At 40.1% G+C, this 12,984-nt stretch overlaps 1 protein-coding gene across 3 annotated transcripts in view; it reads right to left on the minus strand.

Moving 5' to 3' along the window:
• EMID1 (EMI domain containing 1) overlaps window positions 1-12,984 on the minus strand; it is a 74,408-nt gene that overhangs the window by 12,549 nt on the left and 48,875 nt on the right. For all 3 annotated transcript variants that reach the window (XM_066603814.1, XM_066603815.1, XM_066603816.1), the window contains exons 9-14: window positions 10,599-10,718; window positions 9,549-9,626; window positions 9,408-9,460; window positions 4,684-4,737; window positions 4,562-4,606; window positions 3,602-3,646 (exon numbers count right to left, since the gene is read on the minus strand). In XM_066603814.1, the coding sequence (XP_066459911.1) occupies window positions 3,602-3,646; window positions 4,562-4,606; window positions 4,684-4,737; window positions 9,408-9,460; window positions 9,549-9,626; window positions 10,599-10,718 (395 nt within the window). The remainder of the gene's footprint in view (window positions 1-3,601; window positions 3,647-4,561; window positions 4,607-4,683; window positions 4,738-9,407; window positions 9,461-9,548; window positions 9,627-10,598; window positions 10,719-12,984) is intronic.

The following is a 12,984-nucleotide window of genomic DNA, read 5'->3' on the forward strand; positions in this document are numbered from 1 at the left end:
TACCTATCCAGAAACAGTGGCTAGAAATGTCCCTATAAATTATACAACATTCCTCCCATGGATCTGTCACAGCTCGGTACAAAGTAAATCTCAAGACCTTTCCAAGTTGCTTACTTCTATTCTAGTGACAAGTGCAGGTATTAAACATTCAGCCACTCTAGACCCCCATGACTAAAATATCACCATATTATTTCCTTGTGAAATAGCCTTCAGTGAATTATATTACCCAAGCACAATTCTTTAAGGGACTAGCATGCCAGTATTTCAAAAGGTTAACTTTGTTATATCAGCTAAGCTTCTATTTTTTTAATAAGCTGGTTTTGCTGTTTTGACTATATTTGGATCTCCTTTTTTATTTTAGTAGAGATATAATTGTGTGTTGTCTCAATTCACCACTTTGTAGAATTGTAAAACAACAATTAATGTTATCACAGAATAAGCATAATTAGTTCTTACCAGCAAGCAGCATATTAGTTACAATGATCATTCAATTACGTGCACTCTACATGTTAATCTAATACACATGCTATTAACACCTTCACTGCTGGAGTATAAAATGTGCAAATTAATTTGGTAACATATTTATTAAGCTAATTTGTCAATTTTTGGAACAATACATTTCACCATCATCATTTCAATGTGTAATGCCATTGTTCAGATTAAAGAGTATTTGTCTTGTCTAAATAATGCTATGGAATTGGTAGGGTATAAACTATACTCTACTATTTTTGCAACAGGGTGTCTGAAAAGAATTGAAACAACATGTAGATTTAAAACAATGATCCAGATTTGCATACCAGCTGCAGAGGAAGGAGGAAACTGTAAGGCATGTGACCAACATGGAGCCCATTTTGAATTTCTGGTGAAATTCTTGGCCAGTTTGATATATCACATACCTACTTTCCCACTGGAAAAATTAGAGTTCAATTCAAGATGAAAGCATTCAAAATGGCTGTCTTGTTGGTCACATGGCCTAACAGGTTTCTACCTTCCCCCACAGTTTGTATACAAAATTGGATAACAGTCTTCTAAACCGTTTTCCTTCTATATGGATGTATCCACACCTTTGAGACATCCTGTATATATTTGCCATAATTCAACCAATTGAACTTGTACATGTTAACATAAATCTACTTATATTTATAATAAACACAAATATTTTCATATCTACAGTTCTCCAGAAGAGAGAGGGTTACAGTTAAGGAAAGGGTTAAACGGCAGGCTGTGGGGTAAGGAGAATGGGTAAGGCAAAGGAACCCCCCACAGCTGTATCAGTCCTTATCAAGGGACCCATCACCCCAAAACACAATCAAGCTGACCATCATGGTACTTAGGGGAGTGTATGTGTATGCATGTGTTACGGGTTTATTAAAAACCTTTGTACCAAACTGACCGAAATGGGTTCCCTGTTGGTTCTAAAGTAACTATTTGTCTCCTAGAGTGAACTGTGGTAATACCACCCATATTTCTGGCACCGTGTACCTACTTTTCATCAGGTTCATTAAATACATTTATAAATGTGACTTAGTAGGGAATGAAAAGAGAATAAGAAATGCAGAAAGGCAATCTGAGTGAATGGAGAAAGAGAGTCAACCTCATAAGCTGGCAAGACTGAATGTACCTGATTTCTAAATAACATGCATCAAAAACAGAACAGACTTTTAAGATGTCCCTTCCATAATTTCCACTTTAACATGATTTCACATAGTATAATTCTATATAAACTGAGAAACTTGGAATTCCTTTACTTCATTTGTTGTAAGCTTGAGTTCCATCACGTCCTTATCTCATTTGTATCCACAGCTGCTTTCTGCTGGATGCCCTTGGAGCCGGACTATATCCGCACTCCACTGACTAGTCAGTGACTGGTCAGCTTATCTCCTTGTCATAGGAACTTTCATTTTCATAACAGGAAACCAGCAGAGTTATGAATTATTAGGGTCCTAAACTAGTGGTAAGTAAATCTGAATAAAGGCCTTTATAGTTTCAAAGAAATAATATAATTTGAGTTGCACTGAAAATCTGCAGCAAACCTGGAATATCTGAGCAAGGCAGACAATAAGGCTTTTCTAGTAAGAATTGCTACCAGATTAAAGCAACCTTTGCAGGTTTGGACAAACTAAGACGACTGCATCACTTTCATTGACTACCCTATGAACAGTGTGCTTTAGTATGCTTCGTTAGTCTAAGATACTACCAGCTTCCTTGATTGGCCAGTGCTGCCAATGTGAGTAGCACTGGCTAGTAGGAGCAACATATAGTGACCAGTGCTTCTCAACTCCAGTCCTCAGGACTCCCCAACAGGTCATGTTTTCAGGATTTCCTCAGTGTTGTACAGGTGATGTAATTATTGTCGGTCCTCACACATTGCCACAGGTGTTCTTACCATAGGATATCCTGAAAACATGACCTGTTGGGGGTTCCTGAGGACTGGAGTTGAGAAACACTGTCTTAGACTACCAATGCATACTAATAGACCATCTTTGTTTCTCTAGGTCTGGAGGGTTGCTTTAAGGGAAGATAAGAAACAACATAACTTTATAGTAGTATCTATACTTTAAATATATACTAAGTTTTCTATATTTCTTAGTACCTTATCCATAATAGACCTGAAGTGTACCTTGAAGCTCCTAAGCCTCAATGCAAAATCTGGAAGGCCACTATCTACCGTGTGCCATTTATAATACTGGTGTCTTCTTATTAGGCCTTTGGGCGAAATGCATGCATCAAGGCACTCGTGGGACTGCTACATTGCACCTCCTATAGCTACACATCTAAGCTGAACTGCCTTGATTTCTAGGTCCATTACTGCTTCATTCCTGTTATCTTCTGTCACAGCCGCTCATTGCGCTTATATTATAAAGGAAGCAATTTATTATGTACTTGCATTAGCAAAGTGTACATTAGTTTAAAAGCCCTTTTAAGCTGTAGGTTTATAGAGAATAAGACATAAAGGGGTTTTCTAGACATCACCAAGGAACACCAAGGTCAGAGTGGAAGCTTCTTCTCCGACGCCCGTGAGGTGGCTGGTGCTTATAATTGCAAGCACAGCTCCCATTAATTTCAATGAGACCCCAGCCGGCCACTACACTGCTTCCGCTCCAACCCTGATGCATCCTGGCACTGACAGAGGGCTTTGCCTGGAAAACCCGTTGAAGTAATGCATTATTAGTGACTGGTAGTGATGCCATTAGCTGATAGAATGACTTTAAAGCTACTTCCTCTAAGTTCAAGGCCTTTACCGTAGAGATTGTTGGCACCTATTACTGTTAGAGCCTTGTAAATGGACTGGGCCAGAAGACCCCTTTGACATCCTCTACATATATGTGCCTGCCTGTTTGCTTTATTCTGCTGGGGAGTAAGAGTACTGGGTTAGGTAGATGAAATTTATGAACCAGTGAAATATTCTGCATATGAAGTGCAGAACAAAGTGGATCTCCAGTTTGAAGACTTCTGTTCTGTTTGAATCTAGGTTTTGAAATGCTAGAATGTGATTTACTGAAATTCTCTGTACAGCATATGTCAGGGTTCTCCAATGATGGTTAGGTGGTGTGAAAATGGAGCAAGTATGAAAGAGGTGTGGGAATAAAGAGATTCTTACCGGCTCTCCTTTCTCCCCAGGTTCACCTTTCTGACCAGGAGTGCCCTGTGAGGATACAAAAAGGAAGAAAACAGTTATATTTCTATAAAGAGACATGGATCAGCAGACATACAGTTTAAGGAATCATGATGGAGCTGAATATGGAGCGATTATCGTTGTGTGTAACTGCACTGACATCGTGCAGTTTTCGTTAAGCCGTCGCTGATCGTTGTCTTTCAGCATGCTGATAGACAACGATTAGCCATATCCGGAATTCACAGAGGGATACAGCTGATACTATTGCTTCAGATGTATCCCGCTCCCTGAAGATAGCCTTGGTATGAAGAACACAGCGGTCCAGCTGTGTTCTTCATACTCCACACGGAGCGCACAGCTGTGTACCAGCTGCGCGCTCCGTGAACAGCCGGGGTAGGAAGAACACAGTGGTCCATCTGTGTTCTGTATACCCTGCTCGGAGCGCTCGGCCATATAACAGCTGAGCACTCTTAGCAGAGAACAGCTGGATGCAGAAGAAAAGCGGTCCCGCTTGTCTTCTGCATACCCGCTTGGAGCTCAAAGTGATCGCTTAACGTTTGAGTGATCACCTTGCGCTGTAAAGGCACACTGATTATCGCTCAAGACGTCTTTTGAGTGATAATCGTTGTGTCTAAACCAGGCTTAGGTTTGGGTAAAGTAAATAGGATATGGAGCTTTGTGTTCAACTAGCAACTACTGTCTGTGTGCAAGAAAAGGGTTGGTAATAGAAAAATGGTCAGAAATACAAATGTCAGCATCATACTATTGCATTTTAAAATATAGATTTTAACATTGATTACATTTGTTTAAAATGAAGAACATTTTTATTTCACTATGTAGATTTTATACATTTTTCTCTGCAGGATATTTTGGAAACCCGACAATTATAATTAATTATGGATCAGTAAAGATACAGATGGAAATGCTGACATTGAAGATACTTACCGTTTCCCCTCTTGCCCCAGACTCTCCTGGCAGGCCGGGCGCACCCTACATGGCAAGACAGCTCTGTAAGTCCCAATCATTACCATGATATGTTGTAGTTGTCATTTTTCTCTCATACTCACGCTGTCTCCTTTCTCCCCTCTGGCACCATCTCTTCCAGGTGGGCCAGGTAACCCCTGCATCGTGATACAAAAGTATATAATGGTGAGCCATTAATTGGGTATCTCTACTACAAATCATTTCACTCTTCTGTTCAATGCAAAGATTTTTTTTTAACAATTATTTTCTTTACGTTGTTTATAATTGGCTCTCTGCAACCCGAAAAAATGAACAAATGTAACATATTTATAAAGTGTTATCCTGCAGAAAACTATGGGCCACTTAATGGGTATGGCCTACAGCAACGTTTACCATTTTAAGTTTGAGAATTAACACAACCCTACCCACACTTCCTACTTTTCAGGTGAAACCCAAGCCAATGTTAGGGCATATTGCTAGCATATGACATGACCTTGAAGGTGAAGTACCCCTTTAAATTATTTTCTATTTAAAGGGGTTGTACTAGAGTTGACTGTTATCACCTATCCTTATGATCAAAGTCTGATCATGGGGGTTTCACTACTGATCCAGATAATGGGGATCCTGTCTCCCTCTCCACCTTACTGGGGGATTACTGCATGCCCTGCAGTGAGGGGAAAATTGAATGGAATGGTGAAGCACCATTCATTTTTGATGGGACTGTTGGAGATAGCCAAGAGCTTGTTCTCTGTTATTTCCATCAGCCACAATTAAATGAATGGAGCAGTACTGTGCATACACGGCTGCCGCTTCGTTCATTCTCCATATCACTGTGGATGGAAGCAGCGAGCCCACAGTGACGAAAAGCAATAAGACCCCCGCCAGACTTTTATCTACTGTCCTATGGATAGGTGATAAAAGTAAGTTGGGGTACAAGTCCTTTAATTGCACATATGGGCAGAAATTGTGAATATTGTTGGGGAATGCAACACGGCTCCTTTGAAGTAAATTTAGCTGTGCTGTAGCTCCCTACACAGTAGGTGGATGGGAATTTGACTTTGTAGGAAAAACTTTGATCTGGCATTCACGTGTCCACTGGGAGCCCCATGCAACAGTAGAGCTACAGGGTCTTAGCAGACCCGGATCAGCTCTGCCAGTGACTACTGTTACTTCAGGGAGATGTTTTCCACTGTAACTGGGACTCCTGTGGCTGCCCTATCTACATTGTGAAAAGTGTGAAGTTAAAAAAAATTTAAAAAATGACCCGTAGAGGTCTAATATGATGTCATGGGGATATGGATGTTACAAAAAAAAAAAACAGTTACCAAAATAAGTAAAAAAAACCTAAATATACTAATATATAGCATAAATATATAAATTTTAAGACTAAACTACTATAAATTAAAAAACCTTTTTTTTTTTTTTTTTTTTAGCTTTTTGTGCCTAATAAAACATAAAAAACGGAAAAAGAATCAGTAAAAAAATATATTAAATATAGCCATATTTGTCACGGAAAAAAAAGCAACAAATAATTTTGGTAGCTGAAGGAAATAAAATAGGGCCATAAAACCACCACATGGGTAAAATCCATAAAACGTGTCTTGTCCTTTTAGACCGAAACACACTGGTCCTTAAGGAGTTAAACCAGATATGAGATCAGCCTTCTGCTCTGATATACACTTAACAGTCATGTATGATGGATTATAATCAAAATACAAAATACTGTATTTTATCCCGCTTTGACAGCTCTAATTAAAACAGTCCCTCAGACACTGCACACTTCCACTTGTCCTTGATTTATGATTAACGAAGATCAAATAATAGATCTCACAACAAATGAAATCTCAAACATTCTTTCCTTGTAGAGGAATCGTATGCAACATTTACAAAGACTTCTAGATGAAATCCCACTAATTCTATGTATACTTTTACTAATCAAGCTCTGAAAATTACAGTTATTCTTAGGCATAAATTACCAGTAAAATACTAGTTTAATATTTGTGGCCTTAGAAGGGTTGTCATTTTTCATACAATCACCTTCTTAAAGCGACCCTCTCCTTAGCAGTAAACATTTCATTATATAGAATGTATGCTTAAAGGGGTTTTCTAAGTTATAGATTTTATATAGTTTTGGCCCCCTGTGCCCAACACTATATGAAATCAATATAGTCACCGAGGCGCTGGACCACTGCTTTGGTGGTCTGCTGCCACAGCATCTGACAAGTGATGTCACTGGGTGAGAAGACCCAAGGATGTCCAATAAACAAGTTACATGGGCTTCTAATGTAGAAGTCCCAAGGCAGATTTACAGGACGTCACTCAGGTTATCCCTGTCTGACATCCTATTGGCTGCAGTGTGCCCTGGTAGTCTGAGACACCTTCCTGCTGTTGGAGAAAAGCAGCTGCAGCAGTAGATAGAGGAGATACATAGTGCTGGTGTCATCAGTGCTGTTCTGTCCAATGTGCAGTAGGTTGCAAATAACCCCAAATAGCTGTCTGTGTATGATTTTCTGGCTTAGTTTCCTATTCCCAATCATTGTTTTAAAGACTTGTTTAAAGAGTCTTACATTGATTTGAAGGAATGCTGCCATCCAGTAGGTGGCGCTGCAGAAGTATTGTTCCGTCTTTCTTATTTGCATAGACTACCACAGCACGCTGTGCATTGGGTAGTCTGAGAGTCTGGAGGTAATTTACCATACATTAACATGGTACTGGGAATGAGATGAACAACGCCATTGAAAAGTAGGGCATTAAGTAACCAGCAGGTTGTTGATCCGGGTCTTGGAGTCAGGTAGGAACTTTCAAACGTTAATCCAGGGATTATTCTGACTGCCATTATGGTGTCAGGAAGAATTTTTTTTCCTCAAATGGGATAATTGGCTCTTGCCTCCTTATTATTATTTTTTGCCTTCCTCTGGATCAACAAGGGGGGTGGAAACAGGCTGAACTACCATAGATGGACATAGTATGTTAGGCTGAAGGGAGACAATGTTACTATGTTACTAAGTATGTTAGCTACACATTTTGCGTGTATAGTGAAACTTTACTGTAAGCCAGGCATTTGCTGTAATCTTTTTTTAATGATGAAATGAAGAGAAATTCTAGTTTCAGAAAATAAATATAATTCCTTATTCAATGAAAAGTTATACATTGCCCAAATAAACTTTACCCATCGATTCCTTATGGTTATCAAGATCTCAGCTTTCTGTCATTTAATAGGAACCATCATTTTTTACTCTGTCCTGGTCCTGTGATCATGCATTTGTGTTTCCAGAGATGTGCTTGTTAGAGAGCTCAGATACTTTTATGCTCACCCTTGTAAGTTGGGCTTGTCTAGGTACAAGGTGACAGCTTGTATTACAGAAGAGTCCTGCTGCTGTACCAGTGATGCCGATGCTGCCAATGGGATTGGTTCTAGCGCTAATAAAAGAAGTAAAAACTGGCATTCGCTGACTCATGCAGACATGTCAGATATGGTAAGTAGAAAACTGCATTCATTTTGACAGGACACAGCCAACCACAAACAACGCGTTTCATGCTTCGGTTTTTGTATATTTCATAGTGACCTAAAGAAGCGCCCGCTCCAGCCATGAAATGCGTTGTCAGAGTTTGTTGTGTCCTGTCAAAATAAATGCAGTTTTAAACTTACCATATCTGACAACTGTGCATGAGTCAGTGCCTGCCAACCATTACTTCTCTTCTATTGATGGACACACGGGTGCCCAAACTGTTGCAAGCCAAAGCTTTGATACATGTACTGTTATTCATCCTGCAAATGTGTAGACGTCACATGACCAGGGCTAATTTTTATCCAATGAAAAATCAGTTCACTCGAATGACAGAAAGCGGTGATTTTGAAAACCATGAGAATTGATACCGCTAGTATAAAAAGTACAAATAAGCTTTTTAAAAAACTGGAATGATATACTTCTAACCCAAGGAGGGTCACCAACTGAGAGTTAAACAAAGCTATATATTAAGGTGATGCCAATGAGGTAAGGTAAGGATCAAAGCATTAATAACACTTTTAACAGTTACAGTTTTGGAATGGCTTGCCAAATAGTAAGCAGAACAGTAAAAGTGTGCACTGTTGTCCATATAGCTCTACATATATGAAAGAGGAAGGTTTAAAGGGGTTGTCCCGCGCCGAAACCTAAAATTCTTTTTTGCACAGACCCCCACATAGTACACAGTAAAAACGCATCCACTTGTTATTTAAAAAAAAAAAAAAAAGATTCGCTTACCTGGATCCCCGTTCTGCAGCTTTGAAGATTCTTCTTTCAAAGATGGCGCCGCTGGTCTTCTCCCACGGTGCACCGCGGGTCTTCTCCCATGGTGCACCGTGGATGTTCTTCTGCAGTCTGCGTTCCACTGCCGATTACAGCCACCTCATTGGCTGATCGGCACCACGTGACGGAGGCGGAGCTACGATGACGCGGAGAAGAGGGAGGAGCCAGGACGCCGCTCGTGAGGCTGGACACATCCAGCAGAGGATTCCTCACTGCGCAAGCCCGACTGTTCGTGCGACCAGGGAAGAGGTTTGATCGTCGCCATGGAGACGGGGACGCCAGCACCGGAGGGGGTAAGTGTATAACTTCTGTATGGCCAATATTTAATGCACGATGTATATTACAAAGTGCACTAATAAGGCCCTACAGAAGTGCTTAACCCCACTTGCTGTGGCGGGATAACCCCTTTAAGGTAAGACAGCTGTGACTGAACCAACCGGTTGGGTAGTGATTGGTCCGGATGGTTAATATTAGTATAAAGTTAAAAACTACAAATGAAGTCAATAACAGTCAAGTGTGCAAAATTAGTCTCAACTTACATTTTTTCCTGTTGGTCCTGGTGGTCCAGATAGTCCCTGAGGTCCTGGTGGCCCTTTTCAGGTAAACAAAATTGTTATACCATATCTACTTGTTTTATGTAAATAAATTGAACAGATGAAACATAAGGCGATCACCGGTACCTGATGGTCCTGGGGGGCCTCTTGGTCCCTGAATGGGGTGTCTTCCATTCTCAGTAAAACGATTTGAATTAAATAGATCTAAAAACATAAATAAGCAGAATTTGACGTTCTCAAATTTTACATTTTTTAGGTTTACAGACAGAAGAGAAAGAACATCAATTGATCTACTTTAGTGATCACTACTTTACAAAGCTGTATAGTTACACTGCGGGGACCTGGACGGGTGAGCTTAGCCTCTTTATATTTTTATCATTTTTTTTTAACATGGGCAGCTTATTTTAAAAAAGGATCCCTATTTTATTAAAAACCCCTTTAATTGTGCATCATTAGGTGTGAGATAAACAGTTTCTGCATGCTGTCATTGTAGCTGCCATTACTACTTCATAGTGTTGAGCATTCCAAAGTATGACTACTCTGACTGTAAAGAACTCTTTCCTATGGTGATGATTTAATAAGCTTTTCTCCAAACACACAGAGTTCCCTGATCCTACATAAAGTTCTCAGAGGAAGAAAATCATGTAAACTTCATGTAAAGTACAGGTTTTGCAAGTTCAACCTTTGTCCTGATGTTATAATACAATTGATTCTATAATACAGAGAAACACAGTTAAATAAGAGACGTGGGACAGACATTTTGTGGTGTACTATATTTTGCATACTAATCCATAATTCAGTAGATGAGGGAGGAAGCAGTGGTTACAGAATAAACATTAATTGGATGTCAATTTCAAACTAGGATTCTAAAATCAGTATAGACTGCCATCTACTGGTAAAAGTTGAGAAAGCATGTGCCAGCTAAAATCCCATTTGTGTTGCTAGTTTTCTTTGTATTCTGAAATACTTCTATGTCTTGGGGGTATCTTAGTCATCTATTTTTGCCAAAACACTAAGTACTACTACATTAGAGAGGTTTACCTTACTACATATCTGTGGAGCTTTGAGGAGTCATTATTTCTTCATTCAGATAAGACAGAAAATAATAGAGCATAGTTGTATTAAAACATCACTTCTTACATACAGTTCATAGGCTCAAGTAATTGTAATAATTACCCTGATCCACTAATCTCTGCATAGCTGGAGCTGGGGGGCCTGATGGCCCAGGGGGGCCTCTCTCTCCAGGAGCACCGGCTCTACCATCTTTTCCTGGGGGTCCTGGAGCACCAGGGGGACCTAATGTGTGAGAATGGTAAAACTGCTGAAGAAGGTTGATAGATCAGTTATATATAAGGCATAGAAATCTAGAATGCCATTCCAAATAGAAGACAGAATGGAAAGATATCTAGGAAGTAAAGACAAGCCTAGGAAAGAAAGTAAACATTCCAGATGCCTATCATACGGTCTGTGAATAGATATACTGTGCTGTAGATCAGTAGACTCCAACTTTTGGTTCTCCAGATGGTGCAAAGCTAGTATTAGTTAGGCTGCTTTCACACCTGTGTTAGGGCTCAGTTCAGCGCTTCCATCTCTCTGCTCTGTTTTTGGAGCAGAGAAGCTGAAATTTAATGGATCAATTTCTCCCCCCATTGATTTCAGTGGGGTTTCAAAAAAGCAGAAAGCAAACAGAAAGTCTTACATTTGCTTCCATTCTGTTAAGATTCCGTTTTTTTTTAACGGAAAAATAACACTGCAGATGTCAAGTGTGTAAACAGCCTTTGATATGTGATATCTTGGTTGATTAAAAATGTTTTGTACCACTTAACCCCTTCATGACATGGCCTATTTTGGCGTTGAGGACCAAGCGATTTTTTTGTATTTTTCCATCTCCATTTTTCAAAAGCCATAACTTTTTTATTTTTCCGTGGACGCGGCCGTATAAGGGCTTGTTTTTTGCGTGGCGATCTGTAGTTTTTATCGGTGCCACTTTTGGGTATATAGACAATATCGTAAATTAATTTTTTTTTTTTTTTTAATGATAACAGGGAGAGAAAACGCATCAATTCTGCCATAGATTTTTTTTTTTTTTTACAGCGTTAATCATGCAGCATAAATGACACACTAAATTTTTTCTGCGGGTCGGTATGGTAACAACGATACCAAAATTGTTATATTTTTTTTAGGTTTTTACACTTTTTTGCAATAAAACCCCCTTTTTTTGGAAATCTTTTTTTTTTCTCTATAGCTGCATTCAAAGTCATGTAACCTTTTTATTTTTCTATGTACGGAGCTCTTTAAGGGCTTATTTTTTGCGAGACGAGTTGTAGTTTTTATTGGTACCATTTTGGAAAATGTACGGCTTTTTTGATCACTTTTATTGCATTTTTTGTGAGGCAAAATGCTAAAAATTAGCATTTTGCCTCTGTTTTTTAGCGTTTTTTTTAACGCTTTTTGTCGTACAAAATAAAAAGCGTGTTCAACTTTTTGTACACGTCGTTACGGACGCGTCAATATCCAATATGTGGGGTTTTAGTTTTTTTTCCCTTTTTTTATGCTAATATTAGAAAAAGCATAAAAAAGGGGTTTTTTTACATTTTTTTTTTTTACATTTTTCTTTTTTTTACACTTTTCTTTTCTTTTTTTATACTATTTGAGTCCCTCTGAGGGACTTACATCACTGTGCCTATGATCGCTGTCATAAGGCATGGCAAAGCTACTGCTCTGCCATGCCTTATCGCTTGTACAGCGATTATAGGCACAGGCAATACAGGACGCCAGTGTCTGGCGTCCTGTTGCCATGGTGACAGGCCGGGCTCTCGTGATAACATCGCGAGTTCCGGCCGGAGACACACAGGGATCGCGATCCCTCTGTGAACTCTTTCCCTGCCGCGATCTACTTAGATCGCTGCAGGGAAGGGGTTAACAGCGGCGGGCGCATCTCCGATGTCCCCCCGCTGTTGGAGCGGGACGCCGGCTGTGACTGACAGCCGGCTCCCGCTGCGGGATAGCGCGGGATCTTATGTGATCCCGTGCTATCTCCAGGACGTACCAGGTACGTCATGTTGCGGGAAGTACCAGGCTGCCATGACGTACCAGGTACGTCCAGGAGCGGGAAGGGGTTACAATACATGTCCGTGGTTATGCACAACACAGCAGACAAGTGAGAAATCTTGAGTGACCGTTTTGAGTTTAAGTGACAGTTTTGAGCGATCATCTTTGCATAGCCTATAGTAGAGCTATGCAGGCGGAGCGCGGAGCTCAGCGAACAATGCAGCTGTTTTACATAAGCAAACAGCTGTATTGTTCTCCGCGATTACAGCTTGCATCCTGCTGTGAACTACCAGCGGGACTCGAGCTAAAAGAATCTTATCAGCGCTGCCGACTGTGATAACTGCCTGCACCGCCAATAAGAGTTCATTGCTCAATTCAAGAAAACTAGAATTGAGCGAGGAACGACTCGTGCACGAAAACTGCATGATATCCGTGCTTTTCGAGCCAACGATTCTCGCTCAAAAGATGGCTTTGAGCAAATTTTGAGCGAGAATCGTTGGGTCTAAATGGG

This window comes from Eleutherodactylus coqui, chromosome 5 (assembly GCF_035609145.1).
Source record: "Eleutherodactylus coqui strain aEleCoq1 chromosome 5, aEleCoq1.hap1, whole genome shotgun sequence".
NCBI classification, from domain to species: domain Eukaryota; kingdom Metazoa; phylum Chordata; class Amphibia; order Anura; family Eleutherodactylidae; genus Eleutherodactylus; species Eleutherodactylus coqui.